General features: G+C 50.7%; 1 protein-coding gene across 4 annotated transcripts in view; it reads left to right on the forward strand.

The window, feature by feature from the left end:
- The window catches only part of KDM5C (lysine demethylase 5C), a 392,248-nt gene that overhangs the window by 168,748 nt on the left and 206,174 nt on the right, over nucleotides 1–17,326 (forward strand). For all 4 annotated transcript variants that reach the window (XM_078664512.1, XM_078664511.1, XM_078664513.1 and 1 more), the window contains one exon: nucleotides 17,111–17,207. In XM_078664512.1, coding sequence (XP_078520638.1) covers nucleotides 17,111–17,207 — 97 coding nt within the window. The remainder of the gene's footprint in view (nucleotides 1–17,110; nucleotides 17,208–17,326) is intronic.

Raw genomic sequence — 17,326 nt, forward strand, 5'->3', positions numbered from 1 at the left:
CAGAAAACCAAAAAGAAAACCACTAGCAAGCAGCCAGAGTGTCTTCAGGAAGTAGTAAAGGAACTCCTGCGGAAGCAGGCCATAGAACGGGTACCCTCCAAGGAAAGAAACACAGGAATATACTCAACGTACTTCCTGGTACCAAAAGTAGACGAGACAATGAGACCCATTCTGGACCAAAGGTTCTTGAACAAATTCATAAGAATGCAAAAATTCAAAATGACCTCCCTGCAAGAGGTGCTCCCGCAATTGCAGATCGGCGACTTCATGGTCACAATAGACCTCAAGGACGCCTACCTGCACATCCCAATGAACAGAAAGCACAAGCATATGCTGAGGTTCACAATCTGAGAAAGCCACTACCAGTTCACGACACTGGGAGAGGTGTGGCGCCGCGGCCAGGGCGACTGACGCTGGAATCTGGGGACCACGGTTCGATCCCTGGCTCCGGCGGCAGGTTTGCCCAGCACCATGTGACTCTGGGCAATAGCTCGCTTAATCTCCCCGACGGCCCCCAGCGCCTAGAGACCCTTACGGGTGATTGTGCGCTTTACAAATGTGGACTTTACTTTACGACACTAGCCTTCGGGCTGAAATCGGCACCAAGGGTCTTCACAAAGTGCCTCGCAGCAGTCGCAGCGCACCTACGAAGGCAGGGAATACACGTATACCCTTACCTGGACGACTGGCTGGTGAAAGCAAACTCATACCAGAAATGCAAGCAGCACGCACACACAGTGACGAGCACGCTCATAAGCCTGGGGTTCTCCATCCATTGGAAGAAATCCTCAATGGAGCCGGAACAAGTGAAGATCTTCCTGGGAGCACAGATCAACACCTTACAGGGCAAGGTGTTCCCCAGCGAGAAGAGGGCGAGGGCGCTGGTGAAGGAAACTCTACTCTACCGGAAGGGACTAGCTCGGACAGTGAGGACTGCGAGCAGGATCATGGGGATGATGGCATCATGCATCCACCTGGTACCGAATGTACGTCTCCACATGAGACCCATTCAGGAATGGCTACAGGAGCAATGGTCACAAGCTACAGGCAGTTGGGAGGATCTAGTGGTTGTAACGCACGCAGTGCAAAAGGAGATGACATGGTGGACCATGGAGAACATAACAAGGGGAAAGCCTCTAACGCCCCCAACGCCAACAGTGACCATCACCACAGATGCATCCCTGAAGGGATGGGGCGCTCACATGGAGGAGCTCAAGGTGAGGGGACTGTGGACGCCAGCAGATGCGACAAGGCACATCAATTACCTAGAATTGAAGACAATCTTCCTTGCACTGAAAGCTTTCCAAACAAGACTGTACAAGCACAAGGTGTTGCTACAAACAGACAACACCACCGCGATGTTCTACATAAACAAGCAGGGGGGCACACAGTCGGCCCCGCTTTCGACGCTGGCGCAGGAGATATGGAGATGGGCCATCCCTCTCAAGATAGACCTGCTAGCCATACACCTACCAGGGAAGGAGAACATACAAGCAGATTGGCTCAGTAGACAGACATCGGCATCCCACGAGTGGGAGCTCAATGCTCAAGAGAGAAGGTGGCTGTTCAACAGATGGGAGACACCATCGGTGGACCTGTTTGCCACACGCCAGAATGCAAAATGCCAAAACTTAGCATCCAGACAGCCCGAGGAGGGGTCCCTGGGGAATGCCCTATGGATAGATTGGTCCGGGACATTTGCTTACGCCTTTCCCCCGATACCACTGATGCACAGACTACTGAGCAAGTGCAGAGCGAGCAACATGACACTGATACTGGTCGCACCACAGTGGGCGAGGCAGACATGGTACTCGCAGATCATGGAGATGACACAGTGTGCACCCCACAGATTCAGCGGGAGGAAAGACTTACTCTCCATGCAGAACGGAGAGGTGCTACACCCAGAGCCAGAGAGCCTGAGCCTGGTAGCGTGGCTCCTGAGGACATAGAGTTCGCACATTTGAGATTGCCAGAAAGCACCCTGAGGGTCCTTCGGGAGGCACGACGACCCAGCACTCGAAAGTGCTACGTTGCGAAATGGAAAAGATTCACAATGTGGTGCAGAAAGGAAAGGCTTCACAATAAAATGAAGGACTCCACAGTGCTAAAGTACCTGACACACTTGCTGGAGAAGAACCTTAGCTCATCCTCGTTAAGAGTTCACTTGGCAGCGATAGTCGTCTTCACAAGGGGAGAAACGTGCAGGAGCTTCTTCACACCACAGGTGGTGAAGAGATTCCTAGAAGGAGCGAAAAAGATCGCACCACCCAAGCGGGTGCCGCCACCTGCATGGAACTTGAACACAGTCCTAACGGAACTCATGAAAGAGCCCTTTGAACCACTTCACAAGGCCTCCCTGAAGATGCTAACTATGAAAACAGCTTTCCTGGTTGCAATAACGTCCTTACGCAGAGTAAGCGAGCTTCAGGCGCTGACGCTACAAGAACCCTAGATACAAATACACAATGATAGGGTTGTGATGAGGACTGACCCACACTTCATGCCGAAGGTGGTATCCAAATTCCACATGAACCAGTCTGTACAGATACCGAGGTTTTTCCAAAAACCAACAACTAGCGCAGAGCGGGCTCTGCACACCCTGGACGCCAGAAGGGCAGTCATGCACTACATTGAGAGGACGAAGGGATACAGGAAATCAAAACAGTTCTTCGTGTCATTCGCAAACAGTTTCATGGGAAAGGCAGTAACCAAAAAGACCATTGCACGATGGATCGCACAGACAATTCAACTCTGCCACAAGCGTGCAGGACAAGAGCTGGCAGAGGGGACACATGCCCACTCCACTAGGAAAAAGGGGGCTACAATAGCTTTCCTGGCTAACACACCCATAGAGGACATATGCCTGGCGGCAACATGGGCTTCGGTGCACACGTTCACGAAGCACTACTGTGTGGATATACAGATGAACAAGGAAGCACAAGTCGGACAAAAGGTGCTCCAGCACATATTCAATAACTGTAGGAAGGTAAATCCCTGACTATGGTTGCCCCCAACTTTTTGCCTGGTGTTTTGCTGGTTTTCTGACTTAGTTGACCTGAGGCCCTGCTATTCAGGACCTCAGGCCCACTGCTCTCTCTGTAAAATGGATTCCATGTACCTTAGGTACATATCTAAATTGGATACTGAGCCACCTTATCAGTCCCTGTACAGTGTACCTTAGGTACCCAGGGCATAGGTGTACCCAGGGCCTACCAGGGGCTGCAGCATGTATTATGCCACCCCTGGCTGGCCACCCAAATCTGACACAACTGGCTGCTTGACAGCTGGGGCAAGGGGGTGTAATCACCCTTTGCTTTAGATATAGTATACCTATATCTAACCCTAAAATGGACACACAGATCTCCTATCAGTCACTCCTATGGCAGGCCTTAACAATCCTGAAGGCAGAGTGCTTGGAATCGTGTGAGATGGTGCTCTGGCATGAGCTGAGCCTGTCTGCGGCTTTCGGGATCCATCCCTTAGCCGTTTCCATGATATCGCATACCATATACTCTTAAGTGCATTATAATCCTCGCGGTTATATGCCAACTCTGGTATCGCTTTATCAAAACATGTCGAGTAAGGTGTCATACGAATTGGAATACTAACCCCTCGCCAATTCTGGCGACGGGGTTAGCATTCCACCCTTCTAGAGGGACACGACATGCCTGTAACCTATAACCCGGTTAAAAGTCAGACAGAGCCTTAGCATCCACAAAATGGATGCTGCCACCGAGACACAAGTCTGCCCTCCTGCTGCTGGGAGTCCTCCCAGAGCAGGAGATAAGGACAAAGGGTTTCCTGCCAGGGGCGGTGCCAGCACCGTCCCAGACAGGGTTTTGTGTATTGTAGGTAGGCAGGGCTTTAGAGGAAGGTGACTACACGTGGCACCCCGGTGCTCACTGTGCATAGGCTGGCTGGAACCAGTTCCAGGGTCACTCCAGACCCTGTGCTGGGGAAAAGCCCGCCAAGGAAGTGGGTGTAACCACCCCCCTCCTAGTCCCACCCATAGGGCAGGACTTAGTCGCGTGCCAGCCCCTTTTTACAGGATAAAGGTAGAGACTGGCCCCCTTCCAAATCAGATCATCTTTGAATCCTGAAACTACTTTCTGCGAAAGGAACTCAAGACTTCTTCCTAAGATTTCTCCCTTGTGACTAAGGAGTAGTCACCCTGCACCCGCAGGCACCATCTAAGAACACTGCGGTCTGCTGCAAGTCTCTCCTCCGGATCAAGACTGCCCAGCTCGACGAGAACCGGCTTCCCTGGCACCTCTGACCTCTACCTGCATCATCAGTCACGCTGAGATTCGTGGGTGTGACGAGACCTCGAGGGACCGGCCATCTTCAAGACTGCACGACTTCTTTCCAGCAAGCCCGCCGAGTAATTTCCTGGTGAGTGCTTTGGGGACCGAGAAGCCCCGACCCTGAGCAGCTCCAGCACCGAAGTGCAGCCTCCCAGCATCTCCACGATCTGCGTGGGGCCCTTCTGCTTTTTGCTGCTCACCGCGTTGTTTGGGCTACTAGCCCGCTGGCTTGTGGCCTTCTGAACGACGCCCGACGACATTTCTGCTGCTGGTCTGGTTGCTCCAGGCTGGCCCTTGCTCCCTTCCAGAAGAGGAGCACCCTGGACCCTCCTGGTCCACTCAAGACGCCATTTTGAGTCCACCGCGTGGGCTTGAATTAGCCAAGGCTTGTTGCCCACTCCTGGGTAACTTCGACGCCGACGACTTCAACCTTCGTGGGACAGCTCGCACCTCCATCCTGGTCGCCGACAACGCCTCCTGGTCCGAGAGACTGCAGAGCCCAGCAGCGCCCACTCACCTGACTGCGGTGACTTCGCCCGGTGCCATCCTGGTGCCCACTTAATCACTGGCTAGTGATTCAAGAACTTGGTCCCCTCTGCTTTCAGGTTTCTTCTTCCTTGATCCAGGCTTGGATCCATCGAACTTTTCTTCACTGGTCGCCTGCCAGCAACTTCTTCCTTCCAGGCTCCTGGTCCGGCAACGAGATCCCCGACGTCTTTTCAGACCTATGCAGCTGCAGCCCCTGGGCTAGGTAACTTCGGCACTCCGGTGTCCCAGCATAGCCTCACTATCCAAGGGTCAGGATCCACTGTCGTTTTCTCCCTACCAGGTCGGGTTCGCCCGTGAACACTAACTTTGTGAATTCTAGCTTCCATAGACTTTGTCCCGCATCCCGCGTGAGAGTGCACACTCTGCACCCGAGTCCCCTAGGCCTCCTAGTAGTAATCTAACGATTCCCTAGTCCAGTCCTAGCGATTCCAAAGCCTATTAGAACTGTTACTTACCTGCTAGTATTTCGCATTCCACTTTTAGCGTATATGGTTTTTCGTGCCCCTCGGGCATTTGTGTAACGTGCTAACTTAAAAGTATTTTCGTAAGAGTTTTGTTGTGTGCTTAGCTCCCTGTCTCATAAAGAGCCAGGGTAGTCTTGTTATAAATAAATACACTGTTTATTTTCAGAACTTGTGTGGTGTCCTTTCACTGGGTGTTCAAGGGGTAATGTGATGGTAAAACAGCTGGCTTAACACGCCCTCTAGAGTCTTAGCCTTAGACTGCTCGTATCCATGCTACTAGGATAGCTGGTCTATAAGGTTGACTTACAACCAATCATCAATAAGGGTTGTTTGGACTGATATATAGTGATCACTAGAATAGTGAGCACTGCACATCAGGCCAACTTCTCACATTGGTGAGCAGCGGTTGGGATTTGAGCTTGCTGTTGTTTTACCACACATGCCCTAAGAATATCTTGTGAAAGATCACATAAGTACTAAAGGTACATATAACTTAGCTTAGAATACTCTGAGTTCTACTGAACCAGCTGTTGTAGCTCCTAGGGCCTAGCACACCCTAAACTACAACTCTAACAAGGGATCAGTAGGCAAACATATAGTGTAGGTAAGTGCACCACTTACACCTCACTAGAAAAGCATGTCGACTCAGGGGGACTCTACTGAGACTCCCCTGGTCAGTGTTGACCCTCCACAGGTCACTTCAAGATATGCAGCTCTCAGTTTTCAGGAGATGAGACAAATCTGTGTCTCCAGGAAACTGAAGCAGGGGTCTAACCCCACCATTCCCTTTCTGATAGGTCTCTTAGAGACATATGATGCCAGAAAGCTCTCTCAGTTACATGAGAGCATGCCAGCCTTAGAGGGAACCTCTGGGAATCCAGACCTCCCCAACACTGATTCAGCAGTTGAGGAGGAGGATCAGGAGGTACTCTCTGGGGATGAGGTAGACAAGGGTCTTGAGGTAGTCAGAAGGCTAACTAGGACCAACTTAGACTTACTTGGGCTAGGATCTGGGGGCCCCCCAGTACTAACCCGAAGTGGGCCTAACCTTGGAGTTAGGAGAGATAGATCTCTTTCTAGGGACTCCAATAGATCTCTGCACTCTAATGCCTCTTCTCAGGGGAGAAGGAATCCTCCACAGAGGAGATTTACTTCCCCTCAGAGAAAGGAGCATGAGGCTAGGATGAGACAAGCTGAACTGAGGATTGAAAGGGAAGAAATTGCCCTGGCCAAAGAGAAGCTTGCCCTGGCAAGAGAGCAGCAGATGAGTGGGCTAGCTCCCACTGGTGGCAGCAATCTCCCAAGAGATAGAGAGAAGGGTTTAGATACTAAACACCTGACTAAAATAGTGCCCCCCTTTAAGCAAGGGGATGACATCCAGAAATGGATGGCTGCTCTGGAGAGGGCCTGCACTGTGCAGGGCATTCCCCAGAGTCAGTGGGCAGCTATACTGTGGCTCTCCTTTGATGGCAAAGGTAGAGATAAGCTCCTCACTACTAGAGTTGAGGATGCTAACAATTACCAGGTCCTGAAAAATGCACTGGTTGATGGGTTTGGTTTAACCACTGAGCAGTACAGGTTGCTGTTCAGAGACACCCAGAAAACCCAGTCTCAGGACTGGTCTGACTTTGTTGATTGTGCCACTAAGGCTTTGGAAGGCTGGCTACTGGGTAGCAAGGTTACTGACTTCACAGGATTGTATAATCTTATTATGAGAGAGCAAGTCTTAAATAATTGTCAGAACCAGTTATTACACCAGCACCTGGTAGACTCTGATCTGACCTCTCCACAAGAATTGGGTAAGAGGGCAGACAAATGGGTCAGAACCAGGATTAGGCCCAAGAACCAAGGTGGTGACCAGAAAAAGGAATCAACCAAGCCTCAAGAGAAGGGTGGGAATAAATCTACAGATCAAACCACATCAGGGCCCCAAAAATCCTCTGAGGGGGGTGGGTCCCAGAATCCTTCCAACAACCAGAAGAAACCTTATTGTTATCCCTGTAAACAGGTGGGTCACTTAAAAACTGACAGCAGTTGCCCAAAGAATAACAATAAGGAAAACATACCCCCAAGTAACATTCCCAAACCTCCTGTTACTACTAGTAGTAATCCCCCAGGTGGTGGGAGTGCCCCCAAGAATTTGGGTGCATTTACTTTGGGAGTTCCTGGGGACTCTGGCCTAACCAGGTCCCCAAACTTAGATACTCTTGTCTGTGAGACTGGCATGGGGTTTGCCAACTTCACAACTTGTCCCAACACTTTGGGCAAGTACAGACAGGAGCCCCTCATCAATGGTATAAAAGTTGAGGCCTATAGAGACACAGGGGCTAGCATCACTATGGTGACTGAGAGTCTAGTCCCCTCAAGGCAACTTTTACCTGGTGCCACATACCAGGTGACCAATATTGATGGAGTACAGAGAGATCATCCCATGGCAGTGGTCAATCTCAGCTGGGGAGGTGTCACTGGCCACAAGAGAGTGGCAGTGTCACCAAACTTGCCTGTAGATTGCCTACTGGGGAATGATTTAGAGCTCTCAGCCTGGGCTGAAGTAGAGCAAGAAACCCATTCTAGAATGGTAAACATCCATGGTAAGGTTAGTGGGGCAGTGGTAGCCACAGCCCCAGTCCAAGATATCCTCCCTGAACAGGTCAGGAGGGTTGTGCCAGTCACAACCCAATCTCAGACAACTTCCTTCCCAGAACAGGTTGTCAAGGCTGTCATGGTAACAGCCCACACCCAAACTGAGCCCCCTCCTGAAAAGGTTGGGAGAGTTGTGATGGCCACAGCTCAAACTCAGACAGATGACAGTGTTGTGAAGCCTGAAACTATGGATCACTCCACTCAGACAGAGAGTATTGAGGAGGAAGAGAAATCTCCCTCCCACCAGACTTTAGGAAAGGATCAGCCTCCTCAGGGAACTGATCTGACCCCTTGTGAAGAAACTGCCACAGAGGTAGTCAGGCCTAGCCTGGCAGAACCCCTGATGTCAGTGGACCCTTCCAAGGTGGGACCTAGTCTGGAGCAGGTAACCTGCCCCTCTCTACCCTGCCTCAGTCAGCCCAGGGCTGTAGAGGTCAGGGAGGCCAGTGTTGGACCCCAAGGGGCCCCCTGTCCAAAAGAATTTCCCAATCAGCGGATTAAGGGCACTGAAGCTAGTAGTCCTAGCCAAGTGAAAATAAAACATACTCCTGAGGGATCCCCCTTAAAATTAGTTAGGGACCTCCCACAGATGGACACTGTTGGGCACAGCCAAACTTGGGACCTGAGGGCCCCAGACCTGACCTGTCCCTCCAGTAAGCCAAACAGAGGGACCCAACCTCCAGCTGTAGGTAGCCAGAGGTTGACCCTGAGAGCCCAAAACAACTCAGTCTTGGAAAGAAAGGCCTCTATGGTGGATGATGATTGGAGGAAGCTGAGCCCAAAGTTAGTGGAGCCTCACTTCAGTACTCCATTTCAACACCAGCCTTTTACTTTGACAAAACACACCACAGGTAGAGATTCCCTATGGTGGAGACCCTCAGACACCCTTAGGGTGAGGGATTGCTTAGTGGACCATGACATAGGGGGTAACCATGCCAGTGCTGGTACTTCCGTAAATGGCCACTTAGGCAATATAGGCTTACCTGGACAAGGATAGCCTTATCTCCTTTCGTTTGGGGGGGGGTTATGTAGGAAGGTAAATCCCTGACTATGGTTGCCCCCAACTTTTTGCCTGGTGTTTTGCTGGTTTTCTGACTTAGTTGACCTGAGGCCCTGCTATTCAGGACCTCAGGCCCACTGCTCTCTCTGTAAAATGGATTCCATGTACCTTAGGTACATATCTAAATTGGATACTGAGCCACCTTATCAGTCCCTGTACAGTGTACCTTAGGTACCCAGGGCATAGGTGTACCCAGGGCCTACCAGGGGCTGCAGCATGTATTATGCCACCCCTGGCTGGCCACCCAAATCTGACACAACTGGCTGCTTGACAGCTGGGGCAAGGGGGTGTAATCACCCTTTGCTTTAGATATAGTATACCTATATCTAACCCTAAAATGGACACACAGATCTCCTATCAGTCACTCCTATGGCAGGCCTTAACAATCCTGAAGGCAGAGTGCTTGGAATCGTGTGAGATGGTGCTCTGGCATGAGCTGAGCCTGTCTGCGGCTTTCGGGATCCATCCCTTAGCCGTTTCCATGATATCGCATACCATATACTCTTAAGTGCATTATAATCCTCGCGGTTATATGCCAACTCTGGTATCGCTTTATCAAAACATGTCGAGTAAGGTGTCATACGAATTGGAATACTAACCCCTCGCCAATTCTGGCGACGGGGTTAGCATTCCACCCTTCTAGAGGGACACGACATGCCTGTAACCTATAACCCGGTTAAAAGTCAGACAGAGCCTTAGCATCCACAAAATGGATGCTGCCACCGAGACACAAGTCTGCCCTCCTGCTGCTGGGAGTCCTCCCAGAGCAGGAGATAAGGACAAAGGGTTTCCTGCCAGGGGCGGTGCCAGCACCGTCCCAGACAGGGTTTTGTGTATTGTAGGTAGGCAGGGCTTTAGAGGAAGGTGACTACACGTGGCACCCCGGTGCTCACTGTGCATAGGCTGGCTGGAACCAGTTCCAGGGTCACTCCAGACCCTGTGCTGGGGAAAAGCCCGCCAAGGAAGTGGGTGTAACCACCCCCCTCCTAGTCCCACCCATAGGGCAGGACTTAGTCGCGTGCCAGCCCCTTTTTACAGGATAAAGGTAGAGACTGGCCCCCTTCCAAATCAGATCATCTTTGAATCCTGAAACTACTTTCTGCGAAAGGAACTCAAGACTTCTTCCTAAGATTTCTCCCTTGTGACTAAGGAGTAGTCACCCTGCACCCGCAGGCACCATCTAAGAACACTGCGGTCTGCTGCAAGTCTCTCCTCCGGATCAAGACTGCCCAGCTCGACGAGAACCGGCTTCCCTGGCACCTCTGACCTCTACCTGCATCATCAGTCACGCTGAGATTCGTGGGTGTGACGAGACCTCGAGGGACCGGCCATCTTCAAGACTGCACGACTTCTTTCCAGCAAGCCCGCCGAGTAATTTCCTGGTGAGTGCTTTGGGGACCGAGAAGCCCCGACCCTGAGCAGCTCCAGCACCGAAGTGCAGCCTCCCAGCATCTCCACGATCTGCGTGGGGCCCTTCTGCTTTTTGCTGCTCACCGCGTTGTTTGGGCTACTAGCCCGCTGGCTTGTGGCCTTCTGAACGACGCCCGACGACATTTCTGCTGCTGGTCTGGTTGCTCCAGGCTGGCCCTTGCTCCCTTCCAGAAGAGGAGCACCCTGGACCCTCCTGGTCCACTCAAGACGCCATTTTGAGTCCACCGCGTGGGCTTGAATTAGCCAAGGCTTGTTGCCCACTCCTGGGTAACTTCGACGCCGACGACTTCAACCTTCGTGGGACAGCTCGCACCTCCATCCTGGTCGCCGACAACGCCTCCTGGTCCGAGAGACTGCAGAGCCCAGCAGCGCCCACTCACCTGACTGCGGTGACTTCGCCCGGTGCCATCCTGGTGCCCACTTAATCACTGGCTAGTGATTCAAGAACTTGGTCCCCTCTGCTTTCAGGTTTCTTCTTCCTTGATCCAGGCTTGGATCCATCGAACTTTTCTTCACTGGTCGCCTGCCAGCAACTTCTTCCTTCCAGGCTCCTGGTCCGGCAACGAGATCCCCGACGTCTTTTCAGACCTATGCAGCTGCAGCCCCTGGGCTAGGTAACTTCGGCACTCCGGTGTCCCAGCATAGCCTCACTATCCAAGGGTCAGGATCCACTGTCGTTTTCTCCCTACCAGGTCGGGTTCGCCCGTGAACACTAACTTTGTGAATTCTAGCTTCCATAGACTTTGTCCCGCATCCCGCGTGAGAGTGCACACTCTGCACCCGAGTCCCCTAGGCCTCCTAGTAGTAATCTAACGATTCCCTAGTCCAGTCCTAGCGATTCCAAAGCCTATTAGAACTGTTACTTACCTGCTAGTAATTCGCATTCCACTTTTAGTGTATATGGTTTTTCGTGCCCCTCGGGCATTTGTGTAACGTGCTAACTTAAAAGTATTTTCGTAAGAGTTTTGTTGTGTGCTTAGCTCCCTGTCTCATAAAGAGCCAGGGTAGTCTTGTTATAAATAAATACACTGTTTATTTTCATAACAACTTGTGTGGTGTCCTTTCACTGGGTGTTCAAGGGGTAATGTGATGGTAAAACAGCTGGCTTAACACGCCCTCTAGAGTCTTAGCCTTAGACTGCTCGTATCCATGCTACTAGGATAGCTGGTCTATAAGGTTGACTTGCAACCAATCATCAATAAGGGTGGTTTGGACTGATATATAGTGATCACTAGAATAGTGAGCACTGCACATCAGGCCAACTTCTCACAATAACCAACGCTCATCTTCCACCCAGCCGCCACAGAGATGAGAAACCGCTACAAAATCTATGCACAGCATAGTGAATCCAGAAAGATTCACGCTGCAAAACGAAGTTTTCTTACCTGTCGGTGTAGTTTTGCAGCTTGAAGATCTTTCTGGATTCACTAGCGAACCCACCCACCTCCGCCAGAAAGATGAGGCTGGAGAGAGAAGAGGTGGTTAATAAAAAAATAAAAAAAATATAGGTTTTAAAAAAGGACTTATAAGTACAAGGCGGTAAAATATCACCTAAATAGAGCATTGCCATTAATTCGGAAACGAAAGAAACATGGAAAAAAAGAACCCGAAGATGGCGCCCAAGAGTGGGAGCTTCCGCAGGAAGCATGCCGACGTCACCGGAAATGCACCCAAGGAGGTGTGACGCCGACGCCCACCTGGGCTACGAAAAAAAAAACAACAAAGAAAAGACTACGAATCCGGACCCAACCACAAGACCGCGGAATAATGCACAGCATAGTGAATCCAGAAAGATCTTCAAGCTGCAAAACTACACCGACAGGTAAAACTATTTGTTGCTTCCTTCTGTGCAGCCTTTCACTGGTACTGATTGCTTCCTACGGAGCTGGCTGCCACAAACAGGAGGATCTGAAAGACATCAAGGAGCAGCGGTTGTTGGAAAAGCTTTCTCCCTCACTGTCCGGTAAGTTCCTGATCTGATAGACCGATCCAACACGGGCATCCCAGGTGGGAACCCCGGAGGACTGTGCACCGGAGCCGATAAGGTCCTGCCGCTTTCGAGCCAGTCTGGGCCTTCCTGACCTCCTTGAGGCAGAGACGTGCACCAGAAGGGGGCGAAGCACTAAACATGGCACGGAGGGAGTGTAGGAAGCTGGCTCTGTATATACTATACCAAAGTGAGGTATAGTGTGCACAAAGTCTAGTGGAACCCCAAAGGTAGGCAGAGGTAAAGTTAGATAGTACCTCACACTCTATTTGTTGTATTGTGGTTGTGCAGTAGGGCAGTCTCAGTGGACTGTTTTAATCATTTGTTGTACACACTGTCAGCAAATGAATTCACACATTCAAAGACTGAACTTCAGACCAGTTGTTTTTGTATGAAAATATTCTGTTTGAGGCATGTGAGCTGTAGATCACATGCTATGCATAGATCACCATCTAGTCCGGATGTTTGCACTTTGTTTTTGTTCAAAGAAGTCTTTCCAGTCACGAAGTAGGTGACTCCTCCTTTTGGTGATAGAGCGCATGGGCATCGACTCCATTCTTAGATTTATTTTTATTTTTTCTGCCATCGGGTTTGGATGTGTATCGCTGCGCTCCAGCACCACACCGTTTCTCGAACCCCTTCGACGCGCAATCCATACCCTCGATGGTATTGTTATCGATCACGGTTCCCCGTTCGTCACGTATTGTCTCAACTCAACATCTTCAATCGGAAAACTCGTGGAAGGCTGTCGAGCCTACCCACGCCGACCACTCTAGCAGTCGATGGAACGGACTCCTTTCAAGTTATGTCCCGGGTGTTGTGCTAAATTTCCAAGCATCGATTCGCATAAAGTGTGCAACCCCTGTCTGTCCCCGGAACACAACGAGAAAGACCAACGCCTGTCTATCATTCTGATCGAAAAAGAGTCTTTGTGATTGTCGGGCTGGACGTCACGAGATACAACGGCAAAGCGGCTCCGCACCGGACATCTTTGGAGAACATTCCGACTCTGACCATCATGCCCAAGGTTCCGAAGAAGAATACTTCTCCGTGTTTGAAGCCGACTAGACATCGAAGAACAGGAGATAGGTAGGTCGCCATCTAGTGTTGAGTCTGGATGTTTGCACTTTGTTTTTGTTCGAAGAAGTCTTTCCAATCACGAGGTAGGTTACTTTTCTTACACACTGCAGTATGCCTGGATACTTCCCTGGGACATTTCCTGTTAACAGATAAGTAAAAGCATTTTTGTTAGTTAAATTTTAAAGAACTTCTTTAGGTTTTCCAACTCCACCCGTAGAAACTTCTTACAGAAAAAGTGTTAGGAAAACAGTAGGAAAATAGTGTTATCGGTTTAAAGGTAAGTACTTGGTTGTGGGATGAACTCTTGTTACACCCTCAGCGGCACTAGGGCGGCCGGGTGCAGTGTGCTGAGGCCCAGTGTTTTGCAGCGTGAATCTTTCTGGATGTTCGAGGCATGTGGGCTGCTGAAGTTATATCTATGCATAGATCGCCGCCGATCTATGCATAGATATAAATGTCAGCAGCCCTACATGCCAAGAACAGATGCGTATTGGTAAGTAGCATATTCCTTACTAGGCTGTGCATGATTGCGCCATCAAGTGGTTGGGTCTGGAATTGTAGTCGTTTTTTTTTTTTTCACTATTTCATGGCCGAGGCGGGTGTCGACCTACCACCATTTGTTGTCCTTCGTGCCGTCTACGTGCTTCCTCCAGAAGCTCCCACCTTTGGTAGCCATGTTCAGATTCTTTTTTCCGCCGTTGGGGTCTGGATCGTCACGGAAGAGTTCCAGAAACTTTTGAAGAAGGAATCATCAAAAATCTGCAAAAAACAGTGAAGATTAGAGAATTCAGCACACCGACTGCAGGCCGGACAACTGGGAAGACGGAGAATGCGCACAATGGGGGCCCCGTGAGCGCGGAGAGGGACAAAACTCCATTCAAATTCTGCAATAATTGCCACCACAAATTCGCACAGAAGGACCAACACCCTGCTCGGCGTTCACACCCAAGTTCCTCAGAGTTCGGGAGAGGCAGCGAAGGGCGAACTACAACATGCAGGGTCAAGGACCACCGCTCCGAGACTTGGGCCTCTCCAGTGGGGAAGAAGACAACATCGCGGAGGGACCAGGAGACTGCACAGTCGTCGAGACCGAGAAGTCGGCGAAGGAGGTAGGAGTTGTCAACCCAAAGACCCTGACCGACGCTCGAAAGAGTGATGCAAAGTACTGGAAAGGGGCGCTGCTGTCGAAACTCTCGATGCCTGCAGCTTCACCCAGGGACAAAAAGCCCAGCGGATCCTTCGAAAAGGACTCCCAGCTGGCAAACTCTGGAGAAACCTAGGTCGTCAAAGCCCAGTCTTGAAAAGGACTGCTCAATGCTGGGGGAAAGAGTTAAAGACTACTTCGAGGCTCACGAAACGAAGCGCTGTAGCACTCTACTCTGAACAGGCCGAGATGGAGAAAAAGAGAAGGCTCGAGGCCGAAATGGCTAACATCCTTCAGCGAAAGAGGGATTTTGACTACCGGATGAGACAGTACACCATCCCTTCGAGGACCCATAGCCGCCGGAACCAGCCGAAGAACAGGATGAAGAGGGCCTAGATTACTTCGAGGCAAAAGGCGAAGAGGATCAACAGACCTACCAGGAGGCGCAAGATCTGGAGTGGCAGGATCTTGATGCCGAAAACCCAAAACAGGGTGTAGAATCATATCCGTCGAGGCCTCCTCCGGACGACATTGTCATATACAATATGGTCCTAAAGAACACGGTAGCCACTTATGGAGTGAAGCTAGAAGAGGAAAAGCCCCACGCTTGTTTTCTCCTAGAAACGGCTCCCTACACAGACCAGAAGCCAATTTCTTCCCATGCTCCCAAGTGTGCTGGACCAGGGCAGGGAGGCTTTCTGGAAGCCAGCTGTATGTAAGTCAGTGACTCCAAGGACAGAAAAGAAATATAATCGTTCCTCGCATGTCCCAGCATATATTCAGGGGTCAGTACCAGCTGACTCAATAATAGCATCGACAGCTTGGAAGAGGGCCAACGTACCCACGAAGTCCGGGCCACCTTCAGATAAGAAGAGTAGGAGGATGGATCTCACAGGAAGGAAGATGGAGAGGAGTGCGGCGATTCAATGGCGCATCGCCAACTCAAATGCCTTCATTAACAGACATGCCTACCAGCATTGGGAGGAGGTCGGCTAACTGCTCAAACATCTCCCGGAGCAGTACCAACAGAGGGCACACCACCTCGTGGAGGAAGGCAGAAACATGGCCAACACATGCCTATAATCAGCCCTGGACACAGCGGAGACATCCAGTAGGCAGATCACGATCAAGGTTACGGAGAGAAGGCATGCCTGGCTAAAGATCTCTTGGTTCAAGCCAAAAGTCCAAAATAACATCCTGAACACACCCTTCAATGGAGAATAACTGTTCGGCACTCCGGTTGACGAAAAACATACGCAGCTAAAAAGGGACAATGACGCAGCAAGGTCCATGGGAGCGCTGCAATTCAGGGGGATGAGAAGAGGCTCACCCACAAGGAGGCCAGGTGGTAGAGGTGGAGGCAACGTGCCGACCACATCGCACCAAACGGTCAAGCAAGGATACCAAGGCAACAACCAAGGCCAGCAGCAGCAAAACTGGCTGTACCAACCCTGGGGACAGTCCTTTCGAGGGCGTGGAAACGGAAGAGGACCAACAAAGGGGAGGTTAATGGTCCTCGACTAAGTGACTCCACCATGCATCAGGTCCCCACCCTAGCAATACCTCGGGTGGGCGGGAGAACAAGAGAAGAAGATTCAGCCAAACGTTCAACGACAAACAGTACCTTGAACACTCAACACCGGTAGGGGGAAGGATAAGAGACTTCATCCAGGATGGAGGGAGGTCACATCGGACAAATGGATACTAAACATCATACACTACGGATACTCTATAGAGTTAGAAAAACAACCTCCGAACAGAAAACCAAGAAGCAAGGCACACTCCGCAAAGGAGCTCTCTATCTTGCAGCTAGAGGCGCACGAACTGCTGTGCAAGGAGGCAATAGGTGGTACCGCAGAACCAAAGGAACAAGGGAGTTTACTAAACATCCTGCTGCCAAAGGTGGACGAAACACTAAGACCTATCCTAGATCTAAGGTTCCTGAACAAATTCATAAGGACTCAAAAATTCAAGATGACTTCCCTACAAGAGGTAAGACCACAAATACAGCAAGGAGACTTCATGGCAACTAATACAAGTTGACGACAAATGGCTTTTATCTACCTGAAACCAAAGGCCTTTTCTTCTTGTAATGGAGTTCTGTGATCTTGCGTATAGGTAAAAATATTCAGTGTGAATGATGTTTATTACTGGCGATGTCCATGATGGGGAGCTAGGATTGCAAGTATCCAGCTCATTCCTAAAGTAACAACGGTCCTTCGTGTGCAATCCTTGTGGTGATGAGTTGCCCCTTTCTGTTTCTGCTTGCCCCTTTTGCCCCTACACTCCCATGGTTTCCCTTTTTCTTTCATTTTGCCTTTCTGACCACAATGCTTCCTATCGCTTCTCACTCCCCCCAAACCCCCCCCCCATTCTACTTTTGATCTCAATCCTCACTGCTTCTGGACCTTCACCTGTCCTGTATTCTGTCTCCATGCTCCTCTGCAGGATGCGGCCAGCCAAGCTGTCTGTGGAAGAGCTGCGAGTGTTCCTGGAGAAGATGACCGGCCTTCCTTGTGCCATCCGCCAGATACCGGATGTGAAGGTGAGTCTTGGCTCCCTCTGCAAATCTCAGGCCGCACACATTGGCACTCACCACTAGCATCGATCAGTGGGTGCTGCCTGCACAGGGCCCTGAGAATGACCCAGCTCCTCCCAAGATGG

The sequence above is a fragment of the Lissotriton helveticus genome, chromosome 10, assembly GCF_964261635.1.
Source record: "Lissotriton helveticus chromosome 10, aLisHel1.1, whole genome shotgun sequence".
NCBI classification, from domain to species: domain Eukaryota; kingdom Metazoa; phylum Chordata; class Amphibia; order Caudata; family Salamandridae; genus Lissotriton; species Lissotriton helveticus.